The following is a 26,430-nucleotide window of genomic DNA, read 5'->3' on the forward strand; positions in this document are numbered from 1 at the left end:
TTTTTTTTACCCTTAATTCAATGAAAATAAATGTTTTCTTCCCTTTAATGCTAAGAACTGGTAAATTTTAAAAATCCTACTGCATATTGTCACCTGTTTTATTAGAAAACAGTAAAAAAAGACAGGTCTCTTTAAAACTAGAGCTTTGTTTTATTTTATAATATATTTAAATTTGCAACATAGCAAGTAAGCCAAATATATTTTACATTTGAATTCATGAATATATGATTCTATGTTCTGCATAATTCTATGTTCTGCACACCTAGAAACACATTTACTAGTGAATGTAGGATTTATATAACAGAAGCCGAGGGACTAAAACCCATTCTGCTTTTAAGCGCTAATATTTCTGCTCTGTCAATAATTCTATTCTGATGATTAGCTGAATTTTGCTGGGATACAGAACATGGCTGATGTCTTTTTATGCAAAGAGCAAAAGAAAGGAAGACTTAAAAGAATTTTCGTACATTTTCTTAGACCATTCCCCATCTGCTGCTAAAACATCATAAATCCAGATTTAGTCACCAGGGCTTTGCTCGTAGGTTGGAAAGATTCATTATTGTGTTGCTCCCTCCTTCCCACTCTCCCCGAGACCCACATACTTCTGCATTCATTTGCTGCCCCAGTTTTTCCATCGCCCGGCTCCCATGGCTGGTCATTGTATAATGGCGCACACTTCTCACAATGGTGTCCTGCAGTGTTATGTCTGCAAATGCACTTCCCATGGATCTATCAAAGGAAAAAAAAATCATTTTAAAAAATAATACTTGTACACAGTAGCTGCAAGCACGAAAAGGACAGGACAGCAGGCAGGCAAGAACTTTAAAAGAGAGGGTCTATAGGGCTTGGCCATATGTTCACTGCATTTCAAAGAATTGTTCACTTGAATTCTTTGCTTTGACATGCCTCACAAGGAGAAGCAAGGAGGAGCCCTGCCTTCTATTTCCTGTCTCCCCAGAACTTCTTCCCATTCTCCCTTTCAGCAGTTCTAAGATTTATGGGAAGGGTTTGTTTTGACAACAACCCAATTAGTTGCACTGGGAAAGACTTAAATATGGAAATGATGTGCTCTAAGAATTTTGAGCTTGTAGCTCCTTCTGAGCAGCAACCTCAAATATCAGAAGCAGGACAGATTTTCTGATGAAAACTGGCAGAGAGATGTTAGACCATCCACCATCCTTACTTTAATTGATGCAGACTGTAAAATAGTTCCTTAAGGTTCCACAGCTACCCAAACTTGCTGGAGGATTCCCTTCACTTTCAAAGCCTAGTTCATGTTTGCTTTGCTTTTTTGCATCTCTATAGGGTACATGATACAGAGCATCTCTAGGTATTCTCTTTAGGAACCCAGTCATGCAAAGTTTTAAACTGATTTGAATGAAAGAAGAATTACTTTTTTAGGGATGGAATTAGAAAACAGTGGAATATTGTGGCTTCAGCCTTTAGCATTTCAGACTCCCTGTTTAACTCACAAAGGGTATATAGATAAGTGTAGGACTGAAAGAAACATTTGACTGGATAGAGCAGGGACAGCTATACTCTTGTCTTCAAGACTGACCCATGAAAATTTGCTGCCTGCGGGAAAGGATGGAGACTTCTTTCCATCTCACATACTGTCTTTTTCCTCCACTGAGTTGAAGTTCTCTCCACTTACCCTTGAGTTGGCAGAAAAGTATGCCAGCATGAAAAGTTGCTGTTCCCCATGCCAAATTCTTTCCTGCCTCTACTGTATTTCTTCCCAGTTACTGCCAATTATCTGACTTCCCTCTGAAGTAAAAGCCTAACAGATTTTATCCACTTTAAGCTTGTCTTAACACTGGTACAACTGAAGATGACTGAAATCTGTCACACTTATGGACTGGGGTAAGAGGGGTCATGGGGATAGAGCAGAAAAAGCTGCTGGCACATTTATGCTTCAGTTAGATCTACGTCAGTGAAAGCCCATAAAGAAGATTGACATTTCACTTCAGCACTTACACTCAGGTCAGTATCAGAAGGGAAAAGCTAGAGGAAAAGATTGTGAAGTTGGCTGTGCTGCTGCTATTCAAGATTGCCAGCTTTCTTTTCCCAAGGAAAGGTCAGCCCTAATACTAACCCATTAAATTCAAACATTAGCGTACATAAGAGAAGGTTAAGGGGAAACAGCCTTCCAAAAGATCTCACAAGGAAGAGGCTATGGCTTTATTTTCTGTTGTGACCCAGCTTTGTGCCACTATTTGAATTTCACTTCATCCTTCCTTCTTATTTGTTTACTCCACTTATCCCCTTTCATCCTCTTGCTGGATAGTTACTGCTGACAATAGTATTGGCTGTGACTTTCTGGCCGTCATCAGTATATTTGGAGAACAAGTCTCCCCCCCCCCATCATTCGGGCTCACCCTGTTCGAATGAGGGCTTTGGAATTGTTCCAGAACTGGACAACAGTCACTCATTTACCAAAATTATTTCTCTTTGGGGTGCATGTTCACTTTGTAGTGATGCCAAATCCAATTTGGCCTTGGAGAGATTTGCATGTAATCAGCAAAACTTGCTTGCCCTAGGAAGGGAAATCTCTTCATTCTGGGTTTGTTGCAAAATGCATCTCTGAAAAATACATATTCAGGATGTACAGAGGAAAGTATTTCATATGCTGCTTTTTTATAATGCATAGGAATGCATATTCAGGATTCTAAGATTAACTAAAATTATGTAAGCTTTCAGGGAATGATGGGACTGGGAGCAGAATTGAAATTTCTTCTGTTTTATGTGTTCCTGTCCTTAACACAATACATACAAATTAAAGCCTCCTTTACTGGAATTTCTTCAAGGATCTTTGAAACAACATTATAACTTTTCTTTTATTGTGAGATTTGGGGAGAACAGACAATTTCTATGCCAGTTACCTTCTTTCAGATTCAGATCTTGACATCACCTACACAACTCAACATCCTTGGATCATTTTTTTTCTTTTCCTTCTCTTTCTCTCAATCTCCTTATATAATATAACTATAAATTATGGTTATAATTAACAATTAAGTGATCATTGTCATTTACGTTCTTTGTCAATTCCAGGTATAACATTATTATTTTAGAATATACTTCTGCATTGTATCACCACAACTAAATGTTTTAAAATATTGAACAGCAAAGAAACTAAAACATATCTTTTTCTGGCATTATTTTCAGAAAGGACAACAAGCAACTTATGTACTTAAGTAAAAACAGGGGATGAATTAAACCTGAAGCTTCTCCTTTTATATCTAAATACTCTACTAGATTGCTGTACAGCAATATAGCTTTGTACTTACTTAACATTTAAGCATTTCTTGCTGTTCTCATTGCCCTTAAATGTGGGCTGGCACTTCACTTCTTCTTTGCTATTTCTACTTTTCCTCTTCTTTCTCCTGTCTTTCATGTAAATTGGTCAGCTATCTTTATCCCAGTCCCTTTCCCTCCTATAATAGTGTTACTAAATTGTATCTACATCTGGTCCATGTCTGTAACAAAGAATTTAATTTGATTTGAAACTAATGAGAAGGTCAGCAACCTGAAGTCTCACAGTGACAAATGACCCCCTCCAAAGGTTTTTTTTCCCCCAGATCCTAGAGCCCTCTCAGACCACAAATATCAAAAAGCCAATGGCCTGTTTCCTAAAATTTTGAATCAGGAAGCACATGTCTCCAGAAACATTGATTTATAAGCACGATACTGTCTTCTATTTGAAAGTTTCACAATCACAAGGAGATGAACAGTATACTCATCAAATGCTATACACATTTATAACAATGCCAGTCATTATATCTCTCTCCTTAGCTTTCTATCCTTGCAAATCTTTTTATCCTTGCTCTGCTTCTACCATGTGCATTCACTATTTTTTGTTATCTCAACTTCTCTCTGTTTTCAGGATTTCAGCCATCCTTGATCTCGCCTCTCCTTTCAACTAATTCATTCCTCCTTCATGTTTGTTCTGCAATCAATTCCTCATTCATTCTTTCACTTCCTCATTCATTCTTTTAAACTTCAATGTTCTTTTGTTCTACAGATCAGTCACTTTTGTATTGGAAGCACATTCATTCAACATATATTTATTCCTGGCCCTTTTACAACAGGCACTTAAGTAAACAGTTGCTATCTTATTCAATTTGTATTTCTCCAATTCTCACATTCATTCCACACAACAGGCTACCACATATAAACACTGCTGATACATTTATATATGAAGACTTTAAACAGTTAGGGGACATCATAGTCCTTGTTTTATTCCCTGCTCAGTGTTGAAACATTCATTAACATTGTTTATTCTTTTGCATATGCTTTACCTTCATCATATACCACTCTTAATTCAACAACTAACCTTCAGTTTTATATTTACACAAATCTCCCTGAGTCTTTTTCAGATCAGGAAGTGGGCAGCCATGGAAGCATGCACCAACCTCCATAAAAATTTTAAATCCCGATCAAAAGAAGTTCTAGAGAAAGCTTAAGGTGCCGTCCTAAGAATGAGGTTCAAAGCAACCCAAGGTTTTCATGGATAGGAATTTAGTTATTGTAATAATTTATATTGATGAAACTATGATGGTCTGATAATTAAAAGTGCTTGGATATGAAATTATCAAGATATGTTAGGAAAGGTTTCTCTGTACATTGCCAAAGTTATTCTGATGCAAAAGTGTCCACAGGATCTGATGCTTTTGTTAAAAACCTAAAAAGTAATGTTGGAATTTTATAATATAAGCTCTCAAAACCTATATGTGACAATGCAGCATTGCTTGTTTTATTTGTGCACACATACCCATTTGACCTTACCATGTATGCCTCTTTTTTATCCCCTTCAAATGGCACCTAATTTCTGTGAACCTAAATTGTACAACTTCCTGAGATTGCTTGAAAAGAGAAGAAGCTAATCCATGTCTTTTTCTGGCATTATTTTCAGAGAGGAGAGCAGGCAATTTATTTACATCTTCCTTGAACAAAAACGGGATGAATTAATCCCAAAGCTCCCCCCCTCCCCCTTGTATCCATCACAGGTACTATAGCAGTCTAGAGAATACATTAGGTGAATTTTTCTGCTTACTATTGACATTTACCAGCTGTGAAGAAAAAAAGCTATTCATTCAGACATTAACAGAACACAATGTTTGAAATAAATTTGACAAATGATAGACAGAACCGACTAATAACTGTCACTGGACAAAAAGAAAAGGAACATACTTTAGAACAATTCTCATTTGCAGTTGATCAAGTTGATTGTTTCTTTAAAAAGGAAATCAATAGCATGTATTTAATGGCAAAATATTCTTTTGGGAAAATGTAATGTCGCTTCAAGCAGACAATGAATACTTTACTAATCTTTAGTACTTTTATATATATTTCCAATCAAAAGCAATATATTTGGCAATATATTTTTCCCATAGAAAAAGATAATAATAGAAGACTACTAGTTACAGTTATGATACTGTATCTGATCTGAAAAAAATCCCGGCAACCACTAGATGACAGCAAAAAGAAATAGAAAGACCTACCATATTTAAAATAAAATTAATGCAACAAGTGGCTAAGCAATTAAAAATCAAATCACTCTCCTTTTAAATGTCTGTAAGCTTTCCTTCTAAGAAATTTATTTTAATCCACATGCTCCTAAAAGTTAAGTAGGAAAGAAAATGAAACTGAATAACTATCATATTAAAATTTTATTCTGCCCAATGCCCAATAACTCTGGGCATTTACAAGGGAAACCATTAAAGAAAAAAATAAATACACAATAAGAAATAAAAATAAAGAGCAAAAGATGATGAAAATGACAAAAATGTCAAAATCCGAACATTTTATAAGTAGTGAGGAATTCATTATATAAGTATGTGGCTAAACTACAACTCCTAGCATTCCTCACTACTGGCCTTTCTAGTTAAATTCTGTTATATAATCCACCAATATCTGGATAACAACAGATTTCCCTGGATTTTATTAAACAACACAAGTCTAACTTTATGAGTTGATTTCTCTAGCTTTCAACAATACATAAACACACACACACACACACACACACACACAAATATACCCCAGCAGTTATGAAATATAATAATGCGTGTGTGACTTAAGTTTTTTTTTCTCTTGAAGCACATACATCTATATGATATGTGTCTATTTCTCTATTGTTCAGCCTGCCTTTTTCCAAACATCCTGACTGGCAGGTCCTCCGTGTCCTGGATGTTTTGCCAGAGTCACCCATGAGGTTTTTGTGCTTGGGGGAGATGTGATACAGGGACTTTCTGTTGCTCCCTACAAAGATCTCTGCATCTATCAGGTTCCTTTTGCAAGGCCAGGACACTTCCAATAGTAGGCCAAAGTGCTGAAATAGCTTTCTATTTTGTGTGGTCCAGGAGCAAATAATTTCCCCCATTGCATTGCCTTTTCTGTATTTGAAACAATGCCTTAAGGATGCTAGCATTATAGCTTCCAAAAATATGAAGTATCACAATCCAAATAGGATACAGATGTTACCGTAGCTTTGGTCTGCAGCTGGATTACTGATTTATGACCATTTGTAGCTCAACATACCACATTATAAATTCATCTCTATCACAGCACTGATCTATTAATTGTTGCAGATCTAACCTCAATCATCATTTGGGATTTATTCACATCTTATATTAAGGTAAGCAACTGAGGGTCTCAGGTTATTTTGAATTTCAGTTCCCTTTGACCCAATAGCAAAAGGCTGAGGGAGTTAAAGTCCAAAGCAACTGAGGAGCACTCGGATGGGATGCCTGCTTTGGTAATTAGGAACACCACCAGGTGTTACCCCAAATCTAGCATGAGATTAACAGGTATCTATTAAGAACACTTTCCAGCTGCTGCTTCTCTCCCCACCCCACTCTGGTGTGGAATTCCAGATGAATTGCATATGTACAAAGTTAAACATAAATCTAACTTCCTGTAGGAGGAAAAACATTCTGCAAACAAAGATGGGTTAGATGGGAAGAACAGAAAATAGGGAAGACCTGCTTTCTCTTCCCAAGTAGCGCAACTGCAGCCTAATTTCTGCTGTCTGAAGTATCTTTTCCCAACAACCAAAACTTCACTGGAACATTTTACACTGATTTTCTTTCAACACAAAGTCTTCTCCCCATGAACAAATTTCTCCTCAGCAAAAACTGATCCACATGGTTCCTCCAAGCTACAGCAAATAACTCTTTGATGTTTTTTGTAGGTTAAGCGGCTTTGTGACTAAGATCATTGTTCTGAAAATAAAATGGTAACAAATTGAATATTAATACTGCTCCTGCTGCTGGTACTTCCGCCACTACTAACCACAATATGTAGCCTTACTTTTGTCTCCACTTAAAAAATGTTCTCTTCAGCACACAGTTGGAAAGCAGAAGTAGTATAGTACAAAAGTACTTGGGAAAAGATAAAATGCTGGAAAAAGTTATCATAAGGGGTAGATCAAATAACAGCAGTCTTTATCCTACATAATCCAGATTTCTCTGCTGCTTTATAGACGCATGAGATTGCTTATGCTCCCACTGTTCCCATTCCCCATTTTTTGAGAGGGTTAAAAAGTTAAAATGCTGGCACCATTTGGGCTCAGGAGCTCATGGGAAATAGGATTGTTCTGGTCCTACTTCCCAAATGCAACCAGGAAGCTTTCAGTGCCTCCTGTGGGAGAGCCTGCTGAGCATAATTCAAAGTAAAGGAGATCACAGGACTTTGTCCTGAATGCTATAACAGCATGAAACGATTGGCAGAATTCAGACCAGGGCAAGACCGATGCAGCAGATGGAGCTGATAAATTGTCTTCCTGAAGACTGTTGATAAATTGTGCTCCTGGACAGGATAAAATAGAATCCAGGAGGACCCACAAGTCTGAAACCTGATCCCAAAACACCAGGAAGAATTATTTCATCTGTCACAAGAAAGACCATTTCCCCAGAGCATCACTATTACAAACTAGCATTCTTGCAGATTGTTTAAATATTTTAAAAGAGGCATTAAACTTCTTGTCTTAAATGATGCTCTGCTTGGGAATCAACTGTGTATAAGATGAGTACGGTATATAACAGTAGTAAGAAATGAAATAGGATGATATGAAATATCTTTGTTTGACTTCCTTTTCTCATCTCTCTTTGATGTCAACAAAACAAAGTGAAAAATAATGAGAAAACAGTAATTTTATAATAAGAATTGATTATATGAAATGCGATAGTGTTGTTTAGGACTTGGGATATGAATCCCTTTCCTTTTTGTGCTGTCCCTGGTTGACCAAGCTCCGTTAGGAAATTGTGCACTGAGAACCCAACTTAGCAAATACATAATACATGCTAAATTTTTACTTATTAGCTGTAAGGGTTCAGATATTTATCCGATGGATATATTTTCCTATATTCTATATTCCTACAATATAATGTTTTGAAGAAACTATTATTCCCCAACAAACCGTTAGTGGCTTCATTAAAATCTGAATACAATCGACAAACCTATCTTGTTAACCACAGGAGATTCTTTCTTGAAGGTTCCCTTCTCAAGGCATCCAGAGCAAACCCACATGGTTCAAATCAAAACATATCTGTGGTGATGTCATGTTAGAAATACCACTCTCACATATTTATCCCTTAACCTTGTGGCTTTTGAACATGATATGATAATGCATATTTCATCACGCCCATCCCAGGCCAATCCCTGGATGGCCCTGCACGCCAAGACTTATCTTCTGGCAGTCAAAAAGAAGGTCTTCTCCTGCTGTTTGCTCAGGCTATGTGATGTGATCTCATGAAGAACTGTGTTTCGGTCTCACTTTCTTGTTCTTTAGAAAATCTGTAAAACCCACATTTCTCCTACCAATCTTTAAATAGTTAGCTGATTTTAGCATTGATTGTTTAATTGCTATTACCAAACTTTGTATTTTTAACTTTTAATGGTTTTTTTTTAAAAAAAAAAATTGTTAGCTGCCTTTGAAAGTGCACCAGAGCAGAAAGTTTGCAAGTACATCAATAACAAGAATAACAGGAAAATACAGAAAGGAATGGTGGCTCAAAGGTACATGGCTATACATATCAGCAATGATATTAAAAAGAGAGTTGTAGGAAGAAGATTCCCATAGAATCCTAGTCTAAGGGGAAGGATTGAACATTCAGCAAATGTAAACCTAAGAGGGGAACAACAAATAAAAGACTGTAAATCTGATAAACTGGAAGTGTTAAATACAGATGTCAGAAATTTGTTGTAGAAAGATTCCAGAATGGCAATGAAGACTATTGTTTCACAAAGAGATATCTATGTTGCATTGACTTTTTAGTCCAGTATTACTAGAACTGAAGGAAGTTTGGGTATTTACAATCTTAATAATTGGTGTATCTATCAAGCAGCTAAGTTACAGCTTAATTGGTCCTGTGCAACTTTGCTCTCACTCAGTTCCTAATTGATACAGTCCATTAAGAGATGCATAACATGGCTATATAACTTTGTTCTTCAATTTTATTTTATTCCCATAGCTACTGCTTTGTCATCTTGACTATCTGTTTCCTGAACCTCATTTGCTTTCACTGCTAATTCAGTCCTGTTGGCTGTGATCGCTTCCAAAATTGTGTTTACATGCCTGTGGCATCTGCAAAGCCACAGCATCACCCACAAAATCAAATCAGTTACTAAAACATTAATTTACCATGTTTAATGTTTGCAGATGAGACTTGATAATAAAGGAGGAGAAGAGGAAGCAACCTAAATTAAGTTACTCAGAGTGGAATGTACTTTTCCATGATCATAAAACAAACATCTAATGTGAAAAGGAGGAACAGTCTATCAAGTTTATTCTCAGAAGAATAAAACTGTTGTTAATGTGTCAGTACACATTCCAGGATGCATTCTTCTTTCCATTGAAGTCTGAGAAATGAGTAACTTATGAATTTTGGTTAAACAAAACAATTTAATTTTCTGCTGCTAGATGAAGTCATTTAATGGCACAACAGGCAGTGGAAAATAAATAACATTCAAAAAAGAAATCTAGTGATGGTTTACACTCCCTATGCCAATAGTGTGGGGTGTATTATGTTTTCTCTTGTGATGGGCAGTTTGTTTATTCTTCTACCAGCTGTATTAATAGTGGTCTCATCAGATGTATTATTCATCTGATGAGACCATTAGAATATTTAGCAGTTTATTTTCTTCTTGTGCCGTTTCTTAAGTGGATCCATATTTGTCCTAGGTGGAGTATAACAACATTCCTTGTTGCTGGGATACTGTGATTTAACAGTAATTTATTATGTTTTTTTTTATCAATGACTAAGGTATGGTAGCCTAGAATTTTAGTTAACAGTTTCATGAAATGTGTGCAGTTGTTGATTTTGTCAAGCTATCGGTGAAAGGGAAGTCAGAAATTTCCTTTCAGAGGGAAGCAAATCAAAATGACAAAAATCTAGAGAGATGTGAAATTAGTTTATGAAAAGAGCCTTTGACTTTTTTAATGTCAAACTCTGCCAGGATTAGAGCATTTCAAACTGTTTTGGCTTTTCTATTTCTTTAGTGAGCCAAATAACCAAACAAAGATATTGGCTGCATTCAGTAGTTGACTGACGTTGCTTGTTTAGAATTGAAGGAGTCAAATTCTGTTTCTAGTCCTGAATCTGGACTCCACAAACATTCCCAATAAGGAAACTTCTTTACAGAGGGCAATTTTGTTCAATTCCCCCCCCCCCATGCAATCATTCAAAGACTTTTTGCATCTTTTTTTATGTAACCAAATATTCAATATACTCATCAGGAACCTTATTACAGCGGAATCACACAAAACACTTGTTTCTAAAAGTATCTGAGCAAAAAAAAAAAAAAAAAAACCAACCTCCTTATTCTTTTTTCTAAATAGAAGACATTGTTCCAAAATAAGATTATTGAGTTTTAAGAGAAAAACAGCTAAATCCATTTAGATTTGTCATTGGAATGAAAAGTCTGTCATAAACTGCTCTCTAAAATGGATTTCAGAAGAAGTTTCTACTTTCGCAAGCTTTTTTCTTCTTCTCTACATAGAAAACTCTCTCTTACACAAGAGAATTTTAAAATCAGTCATGCAACTCTCAAGCAATTGGAAGAAACAAGGACCTGTCAAGGACCTTACAAAGGGTTTCCTGACAGTTAAACTAGCACTGAGCTCTGCTTAAAAGCTTAAAGCAACTTTGTTTTCTTCTCATTGTGTTGGAATCTGTGTTAAATAATCAGTATTTTTTTCACTGACTTTCATTACTCCAGGATTTGCTGTACTGTATTAATATTGTACTAGAACTTTATATAGGAAGGGTGTCAATTGTAAGCACATTGGGCTGCAGTGTCTTTGGTGCCTTTTGAGCTTGGTTGCTTTGTTGCTTTCAGTGGGGAGTGTATGTGTGTGGAGGGGTGTAGTTTTCATCATAGTTCATGATTCCCTTTGTTCCCCCTCCCCACAACAAAATGGCAGGCAGGTCCATGGGTCAATCGTTGTTTTGAAACTTTTAGCTATTTTAATTAATGTAAAATTGTTTTTGTCTCCTTTTTTATTTATTTCCTTGTAAAATTAATAAATTTGTTGTAAAAGTAGAAAATCAGTTAAAGGAGTTTTTAGGGAGAAATATAATATCAAAATCAATATTTGTCATAATTTCTCTCTGTTCTGCATTGGTCAACCCAGATTTAGAATATTGTGTCTAGACCTGGTCACATTTTAGGAAGGATACGACAAAGTGCACTATGTCTGGAGGAAGATAACTAAGATAAAAAATCTTAGCAAGGAAAAAAAATAAGGGGAATAGTTGGAGATGTTGTATGTCAAGTCAGTTTGTTGAAATTGGCATACAAAGCTAAATAAATATACAGTAACCAATCTATCTTTTTTCTTTAGGTTGGAGTAGTGGAGAATTAGGAAAAATACAGTACTATTTTTAAATATCTGAAGGACTATAATCTAAAAAATAAAATACAATTATTTGGAATTGTCTGAGCAAAAATGAGAAGAAGTAATGTGCTTAAAATATGAAAACTTAGATCTAAGTTGAAAACTTAGTTTGGTATTGCATTAAAGGTATTATGCTAGAAACAGGAAAACTAAGTTTCAATGCCTTAGAGTCAGACGCAAAGCCAACTGGGTCTTTTTTAGCCCTAAGAAGTGGTTAGCAATGGCAAATCATTTCTAAAAAATGTTGTCAAAAGTTCATAAGTTGCTAGGAATCAAAACTGACTCAAAGACACACACAAAAAAGCAGCTGGTCATCAGGAAAAGTATGTTCAATCAATAAAAGATATATTTAACAATATTTTAGAAGATGGGGGATTTTGGTGGAGATACTTAAACAGAAGCTTGAGGGTGATATTATAGTAGTATAGTGTTCAACTGTGTAATGATTGCACTGTTTGAACTAGAAGAGGTCCAGATCTCATTCAGTTCTTGCTTTCTGTGATAATGCAAAATGTATGGGGTCCTATCATGCATGTGTTAGAATTAGAACTATTTTTTCTAAACTCTCGGAATAATACCCTGCATTTTGAAGGATGCTAAGCCAATGTTAATGTGTTCACTTTTATTGTCATACCCTGTCCCCCGATGATTGCAAATCATGCTGTTGAATGTCTGCAATCATAATATCAACATTTAGAAAGAAAGTAGCACTAGCAATTAGACTTATATACCGCTTCACAGTGCTTTACAGTCCTCTCTAAGTGGTTTACCATGTCAGCATATTGCCCCCAACAATCTGAGTCCTCATTTTACTGACCTGGGAAGGATGGAAAGCTGAGTCAACCTTGAGCCAGTCAGGATCGAACTGCTGGCAGTTGGCAGAATTAGCCAGCAATACTGCATAACCACTGCGCCTCCACAGCTCAAAAATCTAAATCCATTTTATATAGCTGGAATAAGCTTTACTATTCATGAAGTCTTTGAAGGTATAGACCAGTACTTGGAAACCTAAAGTAATTGTGGGGCCATCTGAAAATTTGGAGATTTGGGGCAGAGGTTTCCAAGTACTTGTCTATACCTTCAAAGACTTCATGAATAGTAAAGTTTAATTTCTTGGGTCCAGCTATATAAAATAGATTTAGATTTTATGATCTTGGGAAAAGAAATGGAACACAAAGAATGTGTGGTGGTCAGGTGATTTCCTATAAGGACCACTGTTTTTTCTTGTATTCTGTAATCAACATTTCCCAGATCCTGTCAACACATGCCAATCTCTTTGTATTAAATCTCAGTTTATTCCACTGGGAAAGATAAAAGCTAAGGAAATATGTGCACATGGTTTTGTCTATGTATGAATCACAAAATTAAAATGTGTTTTACAGTTTTGCCCTCATTCTGTAATTCTATTTTAGATATAGTTTTATATATTTCTAATGAGGTTCCATAAATAAGTAATCATGAACTTGTTCTCAATTTATCCCTTTCCCTGCAAAAATCTCCAAGGAATTCCCAGATTCCTTGCAAATCTGGATTTTTTCCAGAGGCCAAAGTGAAGTTAGAATTAAAAAATGGTGATTAATCAGTAGCACACTTTTCTATTAAAATAATTTAAGGAAGGAAGACTTATCATACTCAGGATATTATTCAGCACCAATGAGTAATTAATAGGAATGAATAAACCTTTGTACCAGTCCTCTTAGATTCAAATGGGCAAAAGTGATAGATAGAATATAAAATCGTGTACATAGAGTAGCTATTCTCACACAAATAGAATTAATTAAACCATTAAGCACAGCCTTTTGGCACCAAAATTGCATTAAAATTATATCGAAATATACAACATTTACGTAACATTAGCTACATGGATAAAATTAATGTTACTGGGAACTCAAACTCAGAGGCATTCGTTTTTTTTTAATATAAGAAAGGATAGCATTAATGCTCACCATATTGCTGCCAACACCTGGGCCATTGGCAAACTGACATTCTTCTGCATGGCCGTTACAGAAGCAACTGCCACGGACAATTAGGTCATAGATGGCATAATGGGCAAATCTGTGTGGTTTCTCCAGTACTCCTGAGCCTTGGCAAGGACACTCTTGCCTCTTTAATAAAAGGAGCCGCAAATTAGTGAGCTTCAAGACAGCTTGTGCTTCAGGACTGTATGGATCTTCAATCTTGTTAGTAGGCGTTAAAGCACGGAAGATCACCTGAAAAGGGAAAGAGAATGGGGTTAAAATATATGATCGACAGCTTACATCTTATAGAAATCAACCAAGCAGAGTTCACCTATGGTTGAGTAAAGTCAGCAAATGATTCACTGTGCCAAACCAAGAAAAATGGCTTATTTCAGTAGAAGTTTAAAGCGCCTAACTTGTGCTTCAGATATCCACCACAAACAAAGATGATGAAAGAATGATGTAACATATTGTATGTCATGAAATTGCATCACAAAGCCACCCTTTCATACTTGTATCGTGATGTTAGATGCAGGCATATAATTTGCAGGGCTTCCATCCATCAACCTGCCCACACACAAGTACAACTATGGATTATGAAAACACAGTCAGTGTTTTTATAGCAGTTCAGGTGATGTGGTTTCAGAGGATATTCCAGCAAATACACCAGGGCTTTATCCCAGTATCCAAGATAATTGAACAAGAGTCTCCAGACTGAACACCACTCACTGAAGAAATTAGTTGCAGTGTAACAAATTTCATGAAATACAATTTGGGATTCCAGCAAAAGTACTGTGGGCTCTCTCACTTGCTCTGTATTTTGTGTAGCAGCTATTTCTGCTTGAGCAGTGAGGCTGAAATATTTCTATAGACATTGCATCTTACTCAAGCTGTTCTATGGACTTATATATTGTGTAAACAACCTTCCTTCCCAAATATGCTCTGCCTAAAAAAAGTCTCCCTATTTCTTGTTTTACAGATTAAGGAAAAACATTCTGAAAATATACTTGGGGTATACAGTATTTCCAGGATGCAGCTATAGGATCCTAAGAAATAAACCTTGCCAAGGGAACACAGGTCAGCTGTCTAACTTGAGAGCTGCAGAAGCATCTATGCCTAACAAAGAAATGATAGAGAAGCCAACAATGCATGCATTTCTTCTGCTACTCTGAGTTTGGCCTTGCTCCCTTCCACCTTTTTTCCATTTCTTTCTTTAGAAGACACAGACTTGCAGATGGCCTAGGGTTCAAACCAGAGATATCTCTTGCTCATGGGAGCAATGGGCAAATTGCCCAGTCTGTGTAAGCAGTGCAGGTGCTTGCACTTTCCCTGATCAATGAAAGCATGAGAAAACAACCCAGCCTCTTTCCGGCCAGCTGCCTGCATTCCCCTAATGAATGAAACCCTGCGCAAATAGCCCATTCTGTTTAGCACAGGTGCCCAGCATTCCTTCCACCCAGGGAATTAAGGGCCAATGACCAAGTTTACTCAATGCACATGCCTGCCTTGGTTTGGGTAATGGAAACAAAGACTCACAGACCAACTTATTCAGTTCAGATCACACCAATTCACTGTTGATAAAAAAGCAGTATATTTAAATATGCATTCAAAACCTCTACATGACTTTTATTTATGACTAAGATTCATTTTACTCAAGTCCAATTTTCTGAGGTCCGAAGATCCTGAATCTGTTAGTTGACTGCTGAATGGTGTGTTTCTGCATAACATCTTTTTCTGTTGATGAATCTAAAGGTCACAGGACTGGCAATATATCTTCTGTACAGAAGACAATAAACTGTCCAGAAGAATGGACAAACTTGCTCTGAAAGCAACCTTTGTTGGAATAATGTCCAGTTTAAAAATCTATCTTAAAAATAATCTTAAGATATTGAAGATGCACAATAAAGGTAACACCTGGACACTATCTCAGGAAGGGATTTTTTTAAAAAAAATATTTTTGTTTTCCGTCATGCCTTTAAGTACAATGCATATTTGCTATTAGCAGATAGATATCTATCATTGTATATTTGTCCACCAGCATCAAGCCATCCTGTCTTCATGTTACATCCAACCAATCCCATCTCCACCTGGCTTGCATAGTTGACTGCTGGCTTCCTTCTTGACAGCAGCCAGAGCACCAGTGCTCCATCCATCTTTCTTCCCATCTCATTTCAAAGGCCTCTCTCTCTGAAAGATAATTTACCAGAAAGAAATGGAGGGGAGATAACCACAGAAGGGATGAGGTGAGGCCAGAAAACCTTCATCCTGATCTACTGACCTACCTGCCATTTCTTATATGCCACACGCTCTCCTCACTGTAGCCACAGGCATGCAGTATAAACTGTGAAAATGCAAAACTGGTGAAGCATACACCACCATGTGGCAATGCAAACCAACCATTCCTGTTTGCATCTGCACATTTTGTAATTTTCCACTTGGTCTCCCATTAATACCTCACAGCTTAGCAGGAAATATACCTCCAAGAGCTCTGACAGGTGACATTTACTAGAAGGAAGGTTAAGGATACAACAAAAGAATTCCATCAAGCACCTTATTGTTGAAAGAGACAAAGTCACTCACTCAAACTCTCTCACACACACAGGGTGGAAAGCAGCCTCTTTTACTAAAGGGGGAACAGGCAGCTGTTGACTGTTTTTGCAACTGCTGGTCTTATCAGGCTGAGAATTAACTCTCACATCACTTTTAGTAGCTACTTTATCCTCCCTAATAGCAAAGTTGGCCTTATTCCAATGAGATCTTCCTTTTGTTCTTTACAGTTCAGTAAAGTGGGGTTTGCTGATTCATTTGTGGCATCTTCCTGAAAAAGAACCAACCTTCATTGAGAGCAAAAACACGCCAAATGTTTCTGGCTGGAAAGGAGCAGTGGTCAACTGTACAAATGGGTTCTGAAAGGGAAGGCAGGAATTTCAGTGACTCATAACAACCAGAGGCAGCCTGGGCAAGTGCCCAGGGGAATACCATTCAAGGCAGACTAATTTGCTATGATTTGGTTTCTCAGCCTGCTCACTTAATAATGTGCATGACTGCTTTTGGTTTTGTGGCCTATCAAGGTGGTTTCTCTTGTGTTTGAGTCACCACTTCTTAACTTTCCCTCACCTATTGTATGTGAACTTCTGAGTTTCCTCCAGAACAGGCGGGTCCAGGTAAAGAGCCCAATCCAGGCTAGTAATAATAATAGTAATAATAATAGTAATAATAGTAATAATAGTAATAGTAATAATAATAATAATAATAATAATAATAATAATAATAATAATAATAATAATAATAATAAAAGTTGGAAGGGACCTTGGAGGTCATCTAGTCCAACCCCCTGCTCAGGCAGGAAACCCTACACCATTTCGGACAAATGGCTGTCCAGTCTCTTCTTAAAAACTTCCAGTATTGGAGCATTCACCACTTCTGGAGGCAGGTTGTTCCACTGATCAATTGTTCTAACTGTCAGGAAATTTCTCCTTAGTTCTAGGTTGCTTCTCTCCTTGCTTAGTTTCCACCCGTTGCTTCTTATCTTCCCTTCAGGTGCTTTGGAGAATAGCTTGACTCCCTCTTCTTTGTGGCAGCCCCTGAGATATTGGAACACTGCTATCCAGTTTAAGAGATTAGCCTTGCATGCAGCTAGGAATCCTTCTTTGCAGCTTCAGTTCCATTCTAATTATAACATCTATTGGTTGCCTCTTTTCATGAGTAACAGAACAAAAGCATCTTTTTATTTTATTGTGGACATTCCAGACTTGCATAAAAAAGTCCCTTTAAATTGTGTCTGTTGTAATCAGAATGACGCTGGAGGGCACGGGGTTATGTTGCTGGAATTTTCATTCTTATTTCCCAAAAGCTATTGTTTCCAAATTTTTGGCTGCAATTCATAATAAAATAGAATATTGGTATCTCTGCCCCTGACCTTTAACAAAAGATATGGAAATCTGGGTGTGCCCTGAAGCTACATAAAAACTGAGGCTGACAACAATCAAGAAAAGAATGCTCTCTTACTCTCTCCCAATTTATTTCCAGCAACTGACATTTTTTTCATCTTGTTCTTATTTTATTTTTCTCAGAGAGGACATCTTTATTCTAGAGGCAATGTCTCTGATTTTTTATTTCTTCCCATCCATGGCTCCACGTTGTGATTCTTTAACCTCAATGTCAAGAATTCTATTCTTACAATCCAATATCTCAGTCTGAAGTCTGAGATATCTTACGCATCACTTCCTATAGGTCATATGCAGCAAGAGAACATAAACTTTCCTAAGTCATCACTCCAGTATAAGATTAATGGAGGGAAAATATATCCTATATGAACTGAAGTCTTTCTTATATCTTCTCCCAATTTTTCCCTCAGAATGTCCTTTGTGACTAATGGAAATCAAAATTCCTTAAAACAGAATCATTTTTTTTCCTTCCTAGGGTTTTTCCACTCTTTTCACTTGACATGTAAAAGATGTGTTCTAATTATTAGATCTCCTATCCCAGTTGCACCAAATAGTAAATGGACTATGTGTCCATTTATATACATGTATGAACATAGTTTTTTTTGTTTATATCAGAAAGCCCACTCCGTATGTCTTATCATTACACCATCTTAATGTACGCAAGTCAAAGACAGAATCTGAAAACCTCATCTTTTTCTCCAGCTGTTCCCTGAGTAGGACCAGTGTCCCTAAAAGGTAGACCAGAAATGGACATGATTATGACATTATCGTTAGTTCAACACATAAACGAGTGTATTGTTAGATTTTAGATATTTTTAAATCATGTTTTTATTATTTTTTATAAATAACTCAAAGGGTGAACATACATAATGCTTCTTCTTCCTCCTCCGATTTTCCCCACAACTATAACCATGTGAGCAGTGGTGGGATTCAAATATGTGAATAACTGGTTCTCTGTGTGGATGCCGCTTCCCAAAGTCCATTCTTGGCCTGGGCAACAAAAAATTAGCTACAGGTTCTGCTGAACTAGTGCAAATTGGCTGAATCCCACCACTGCCCGTGAGGTAGGTTGGGCTGAGAGAGAGTGACTGGCACCTCAGTCACCCAGCCAGCTTTTCATGCCTAAGGCAAGACTAGACTTCACCGTCTCCCGTTTTCTAGGCCAGCATCTTTGCCACACCAGACTTGCTCTCTTTTTTCAGAAAAAACAGACACATGCTCATGTGATGGTGAAAGCCAACTTAAACTCCTATTTATTTTTTTTTAATAAAATACATGCTTGAGCTAGCAGGTTGTGATGGTCTGCTTATATTATTAATTCCACCAGACCATAAAGTACTATGTTTCGGTAACAGTTTCTCAAAACAATAACATATTGAATAATGAACATGTGTTATATGTTTATTTTTAATAGTAATTTGATTCAACATGATCCATAATGGTTATTCTTTCACTCTCCTTTAATTATTGAAAAGTACTACATTCAAAAACAAACCACAAACTAATAATGAGGTTCTGAATGAATATAGATAATTGTCTGTTCAGAACAAGTCATTATTGGATGGTTTCAGACTAATTGATATTTCTCTAACAGATTCTTCTAGAAGAATTACTGGAAATGTTTACTACATAATCCTAGTTCTATACAGGTTCTTTGAGCACTCCAGAATCACCTCAGGGCCTTTGTTCTCATTATCTGAAGTCAGCAGCTGCAATTTGTTTCTAGTTCAATAGCAGTGTTTCTAAAATTTCTCTCTCTCTCTCTCTCTCTCTCTCTCTCTCTCTCTCTCTCTCTCTCTCTCTCTCTCTCTCACTCTCTCACACACACACACACACACACACACACACACACACACACACACCCCTTTCTATTTTGCATTCTAAATTCTGGTGTGTTTGTGTATGTGTGTGTGTGTGTGTGTGTTTGTGTATGTGTGTGTGTATAGGGACCTATTACGAGCTCAATGGCCAAATTACCGACAATTAAAGGGCTATAAAACAAAGTATTTTCCAACATTAGCTTACACTTTGACAATATTAGCAGTGGCTAATGAAAGCTTAGTGCTTAATAAAACTTTCTGTCCCGGAGATCAGTGTAGCATGCCTTTTTTATAGATTAATGTACCTGGGACTCAGATTTTTAGAGTAGTTTCCGATACATATACATATATGTGTGTGTGTGTGTGTGTATACATATATATGTATATATATGTGTGTGTACACATACACACATTTGTATTTCAAATGCAAATAATGTATACAGGTTTTAATGTCTCTTTAGATTACATGTGCATTTTTAAAATGCATTTCTAGATTTTTATCTCACCCACGGTAGAGGAGCTCAAGGTGGTCTCTCTTTCTATTTTATTCCTTGAAATGGATTGGAGTAAGAGCCACAGAGTGGGGTTCCATAGCTGCAGGGGAATTAGAATTTAAATCTTTCTGGGGCCAGCTCAATATCTTCACCACAGCACCACACAAACTAAGTGGAGATTTATTTTTGTTCTAATGCTCTTTTAATATCTTTGATTGCACATTTTTTAAAGTTAATGTTGAGCACTGTCCATTTACTTTCTCAAGTTTTCAAAATGCACTAGTATCAATCGTGTCTGTTTAAATATTTCCACCACATCTGAACAAAAGTGCTATGGCAAATTAGCACCTGCCTGGAGTGTTTCTAGACATATTTACATATTTTTCTGATACATTTACATATTCTTTAGAGAATGGATTTTTCTAATGGACATAAAATCCAACGTAAAATGGCAGTATGTAAACAACTAATTGCTCTGCAAATTTGCTTTTGCACAGTAGCAAGTGTATCTTCTGAAGGTCACTGTACTAATCATGTGGCATGAATAGCTGGGACAGTAAATTATCAAGGTCACTTCACACACAAACATGTGCACACACACATTGCCACTGCAGAGTAATTCATTCCCTTCATTGCTTGCCAACTGCACTGAGATTTGAACTAGTTAACTCAAATGAACTTAGCTGGGAAAAAGAAAGCTTATACAGTACACCAATGATCTAAGAGATGCCCTAAGATAGAGTCCTGAAATGGCTTTGCAAAGTTCTAGTATTGTAATACTCTGCATCCTAAGTAGATGCCCTTCTGATTAATGTTTGCATTGGGAGATCATTGAGGTCCCTATGAATAGTCTTCCAGCTTTCAAAAGCAGATTGAGACATAAGCCTAGCAACAATAAGTTCTAGAAGAAAAAGAAGGCAGAGGAAGGAGGAGGAGATAGAGAAAGTTCAAGTTTAGTTAAGAACATCTCCATGGTCTTTTTTCTGTTAAGGTTCAACAAAAGCTGCTCAGTGTGGGCTCAGCTATGTACATGTTTTGAATAAATAAAATAAAAGCAGCAGTATCAGGCATTTCTGTCATAGTGCAAAGATGAGAAATCTAATTTAATATCCGCAGGTCAGAAAGTGCAGAAATTATGCTGGGGAAAACAGGGCTTGTTTCTGGCTGGTTTCAAGTCAAAAGGAAAGGAAAAGAAGAAGAAGCCAGCCTGCAGTTGATGTGGCTCATTAAAATGCTGGTTGAAAGGATATAATTCTTTTTACATTGGGGCAGCAATAAATTGAGCCTCTGTTCTGTCTTTTCTGCACATTCTCTGTTTACACTCCCATTCCTTACTACCACTCAAAAACACATAAGGCACACTATAAGCCTTTCCTCTGGGGAAGCAGAACCTGGCTGTGCTGTCTGTGTGTTTATTCTGCGGGAGGTTAACTGCTTCCCCCCACCTCTGCCTCTGTATTTTATCTCTTCTGCAGCTCAAGTTCAGTGAAATACTGAACAGACACCCCTAGTCATAACATTTGGGCACTTGCCTTTAGCAGTGACTAATCCCTGGATTGATCTTTTCCAGCTGGAAGCTGAAATAACTACAGAATTGCAATGAGCTTTCTTTGGCATGAGGTCCAAAGCGGAAATGCTGAGTCAAAGACTTGTTATTCAAGAGGTGACCCTGAAGTTGCAACTTGGCCCTAGTGGGGTCTGGCTTAACCTGTTGAGGTTTTCTTAGCCCTGCTTTTCAATGGAAAAATATGCTGCCCTGCCCTGTGTGTATATATCAGCACGTGGCAGCAGCTGGCTGACCTGTCTGGGCTCAGAAGCTAAGCACTGTCAGGCTTGGTTATCTTTTCAAAGGGAGTTCACCAGGAAATACTTAGGCTATGGCTAAACTGGAAAGTTGGGGGTGAAAAATCAGAAATCGCTGCCATATTATTGCCAAACACAAAAACAAAAAAACCCTGAATGTTTTTGTCTCTAAAGTCACCACGAGTCAAGTTTGATCTGTAAGAGATGCTATCTCCAGGCTAATTTTAACTTCTTCTTTCCCACCATTCCAACGGAGCTCTAAGGGCTGAAAGCATCCTTCTTTATATTTTTTTTATGCTCTTCCTCTACTATGACCATATACCCAGTGGTCCAGTCAGCATCCCAAAATACACAATCCAATTGGCCATCTCACTTTGTCACAAGTTGCCAGATCTGTATTTCAGGAGCTTCATAAGCAGAGAAAAAATGATATTGTAGCCTTGAAGGCCCTTCTCGCTCTGAGCATATTTGTCCTTTTAGCATATGTTTCTCTTCTTCCTTGTAGGCATGACCCCCTTGAGCCAACATCCTCCCCTGAAATCGTTTCTGGCCTTACCTGTTTGCTATGTCCTGCAAGACCAGGTACCTGCTCCAGCCTATGAAGCACCGTGAATAGAAGTTTGACTTTGTTTTTTCTTTTACAAAACTAGTTTTTGTTACTCTTTTATAAATATATGAAAGGTGTAGGTTTGCATCCATGCAGTTACAGATTTAGGGGAGTCCACACTTCAGTTTTGACAGAAGTCCCTCGCTGTTGTTTTGATGCTGGAAGAACCCAACTTCTAGACACCTTTTTATGATGCCATTTTAAAAACACAGCAGAGCTGGTCCAAATTAGGTGTTGGCAATTCTAAATTTGCGACTTTTCTAAGGACAATTTCTATCAGAATCATGTTTACCAGTTCAGGTACAAGATGAACAGAATAGATCTGATCCTTTTTCTGTTTTGAAATATATTTCAAACATTATAAAAACCCATTTGGTTGCATTTTATATCAACTATTTTCTCTCCACCCCCCCCCCCCGGGTTGGGCAGGATATGGCTTGAACTGTAGAGCTTAAACTAGTCTGCCAAGCAAAGCATGTTTAACATGCTTCCATAGCAACAGGTTATCTTATTCAAGCAGACACAATTCTTCTTTTCCTAGTGAATTCCAGTAATGGGCTCATTCTAGCACACTTCATTGGTGTCATCTGTCACACAGGCTCTTGTCTAAAATGAATAGCCTTTTGATAGTTTAACTTTCTCTACATTCTAATGGAAGTGTAAATAAACAAGCAAGGAAACAAGCAAGTGTTTGTACTCTTTGTTAGAAGAATAGTTTGACATATAGCTCCAGTGACATTAAAGTAGAAAGTCATAATGAGCTGGTTTGCATTGTTCCAAGATCCTCCGTCCAAAAAGATGCTTATCTTCATTTCCGCATGCTCTGCTTTATTAAAAAATGTGCTTCTCATTTCCCAAATCCCTTGGCTGTACAGGTGGATGGGATGAAAAAAGAAATTTCATTTCCATAACTATTTCTGTCTCATTTGGGACCCTGAATGCATCAGTACTTTAACATAAGCTTCTGCTTTTGATCATAACTTCTGTTCAATGTAGGTAAAGTTAGATGATGGCTTGTATTATATCAACATAGTAGCAAAAATGAAATAAGCTATAGAAATTAAATATGAATGTTTATATCGGCACCACCATCCACCAGCAGTACTTGCTGTATTAGACGTCCTATGAAATCATCCTCTGCAAAAGTGCACTATGATGCAATTTCATGCATTTTTCATATCTTAAGATAAAGGTTAAGCTGTGACCAACTGAAGGAAGCGGTGCTCATCTCCAATTTTCAGTCTAGGAGCCTCTGTTGTCTAAGACACCTTCCAACATCATGTGGCCAGCATGAAAATATGGAACACTGTTGCCTTCCCGCCGAAGCGGTACCTATTTATCTACTCATATTTGTATGCTTTGAACTGCTAGCTTGGCAAGAGCTGGGGCAAATAATGGTATCTTACCCTGTTGCATGGCACTTGGGTCTCGAACCTGGGCTGTTGGCTTTCCAGTTGACACTACCAATCAGATACCCTATAGATGTGCTGCATGATAGCTCCTATCTTCTTCGATTACTATCACCATGCTTGGTATAGATTATGGTTATCTGTTCAACACTTTGGATGGTAACAAAGTGTAAAACAGCATTCAAAAATAAATGGTACTTTTAAGGCTGTTGTCTTATGTATATAATTTGTGCATGAGCCCATTAAATACTCTTAGGAAGGAATTTCTGAATAAATGTGTATAGGTCTGGGTTATACCACTGTGTGCTAAGAACTGTGTTATATACTGAGATACATCAGTTACCTGTCTAATCAATGTTATTAACAGGAACTGTAGGTTTTCAGAACTTCAGAAAGGGCTTTTCTGTATGAAAGCACATGTTCTACCCCTAAATTCTTCCCTGACTGAAGGAGACATTGGATGCTAAAAAGAAAAGGAAATATTAATCTAAATGAAACATATCAGTCTAGATATCTAGTAGCTATCTTTTTTTAAAAAAAAACATGAATTAAAGCAGATTGCCCATAGTGCCGTGATTTTTTCTGTTAGTTCTCAGCATCCAGGCACACCTCATGCTGCTTTTACACCAATCTTCTAAAGTGGGTTGGTCACTTCTCTCCAACCATACTTGTAATGTATGCAGAATGACGCAAAATAACTTCAAAATAGCATTTTTCTTCTTCCCTTTTATTCCCCAATATTTTCAGGAAGTTTAAAAGAGTTTCAAAGTTTCAAAGAGAATTTTGCTCAGCATTTTTTGACCAATATGACTTCTTTACTTACCCAAATCTGCTGTCTGAGTGCTGCTGACAGGCAACTTCAAAGCCACTTTCCTAGAGTTCTTAAACTTTAAAACACTTGGACTGAGCAATCCTTCCATCAGAGCACACTTTCAAACAAAGAATTATCCTCTCAAAATCTTTCAAAGGAGGGCCCTCCTCAATAAAATAGGACACCTGACAACAGTTATATGGTTGACTAATAATCCAGGGGCAATTTCTTTGGAGGAGCTATCTAATTTTGCTAAGCATAAGATCAAGGTAACTTTTTGAAAAGTATATCCTTTTTCAGTTACCATAGCTTACCTCTCCTCTGGTGCAAGGCACTGCATCAGAATATCTGGAAGTACAGAGAGATCCCTCTTCGGTGCTATCATCTGGAAGCCCAAATGTAGCTGTGCAATTGACAGCAAAATATTTGTAAGGTCTCCAGGTCTGCCCATAGTTCTGGGATCTTTCCAGTATCATGGCTGCTGGGCGGGGTGACTTGAAGACTACAATGACATGGGTCAGGTAGAACTCTGTTTCCAGATCCAGCCTGATTTCTTCCCTGTGCACCCCTTGTGCGGACTGCCACCAGGAACCAGGATGCAGGAAGAAGTCATCAGTCATTTCATCAGGAAGATGAGAGTTATTAGGCTGGTTGGCATTGCATTTGGTACACTTGGGCAATCCGCAAGAGCCATGGTACAGGTTGTGCTCTGGATAAAAGCAGTAGAGTTCTGTGCTGTTCTGTCCACATGTGGTAAGTGTCGTTGGTGTCCTGCCTGTTGCTAGATTTCCCACCGCAGGATTGCAGGAATGCCCATCACAACGGAAAGCTCGTGGCTTCGTTGAACCTGAAAGAACAGAGGGAAATCAAATGATGACAAACCAATTCACTGCACTGTTCTGTTCCACCTGCTTCCTCAAATGTTCCTGAACACTTAAGGCCATACTGTTACACAGCCTCCTATCCTGCCTGCCTTTTTATCTTTCATACCGATGGGTGGCTGTTTAAAGAGAGTGGCTGATTTTGGAGTTTTGAAAATACTAAATTATTTGAAATCCTTTATATTAAAAGCAGGGTATGTGATGCAAAATCTAATGAGTAGAAATAATGGAGGTAACAAACAATTTTAAAAATCTGCAAGGTGTGAACAACTATTTTAGGGAAATTTGCTAATTGAGTAGTAGCACTCAGCTTTGGAGGATCCTGGATGAAGTGAAATATTTGGACTCTTTTCAGGCAGGATTCATGTCATGTTACAGCACTGAGCATTGGTTATGCTTGTGGATGACCTGGGGTGGAGGTGGTGGATTCATCCTGCCCTCCTGAATCTTTTAGAAGTGTTCAGTGACATCAGCCATGGTTTCCTCTTGGACTGACTCAGGAGATTGGGAGTGGAGGATGTGTTTTGTATTGATTCTTCATCCTCTGGGACTGGTTCCAGTCAGCGTTGCTGGGTGAAGAAAGGAGAGGTCAAACCCTAGGCTTCTGATGTTGTGGGGTACTCAGGCTTAAGTCCTTTGCTTCTCCATTTTAGAAACTAAAGAAAGGAAAAGAACTAAAGGAAGAAAAGGAACTAAAGGAAAAAAAGCAAACCACAGGTACGGTTTTTTTATCTATTTATCATATGTATATGTATGCAGTGCTTTTTTTGGTCATAGAGCGCACCGGAACAGAGTTCCAGCACC

The 26,430-nt window shown here is 37.5% G+C and overlaps 1 protein-coding gene across 1 annotated transcript in view; it reads right to left on the minus strand.

The window, feature by feature from the left end:
* The window catches only part of LOC120302737 (netrin-4-like), a 58,919-nt gene that overhangs the window by 22,784 nt on the left and 9,705 nt on the right, over positions 1–26,430 (minus strand). Inside the window, exons 2-4 of the mRNA XM_039331601.1 lie at positions 25,060–25,592; positions 13,843–14,106; positions 603–729 (exon numbers count right to left, since the gene is read on the minus strand). Of these exons, the coding sequence (XP_039187535.1) occupies positions 603–729; positions 13,843–14,106; positions 25,060–25,592 (924 nt within the window). The remainder of the gene's footprint in view (positions 1–602; positions 730–13,842; positions 14,107–25,059; positions 25,593–26,430) is intronic.

The sequence above is a fragment of the Crotalus tigris genome, unplaced genomic scaffold, assembly GCF_016545835.1.
Source record: "Crotalus tigris isolate CLP2741 ecotype Arizona unplaced genomic scaffold, ASM1654583v1 scf7180000024437.13266115, whole genome shotgun sequence".
Taxonomy (NCBI): Eukaryota; Metazoa; Chordata; class Lepidosauria; order Squamata; family Viperidae; genus Crotalus; species Crotalus tigris.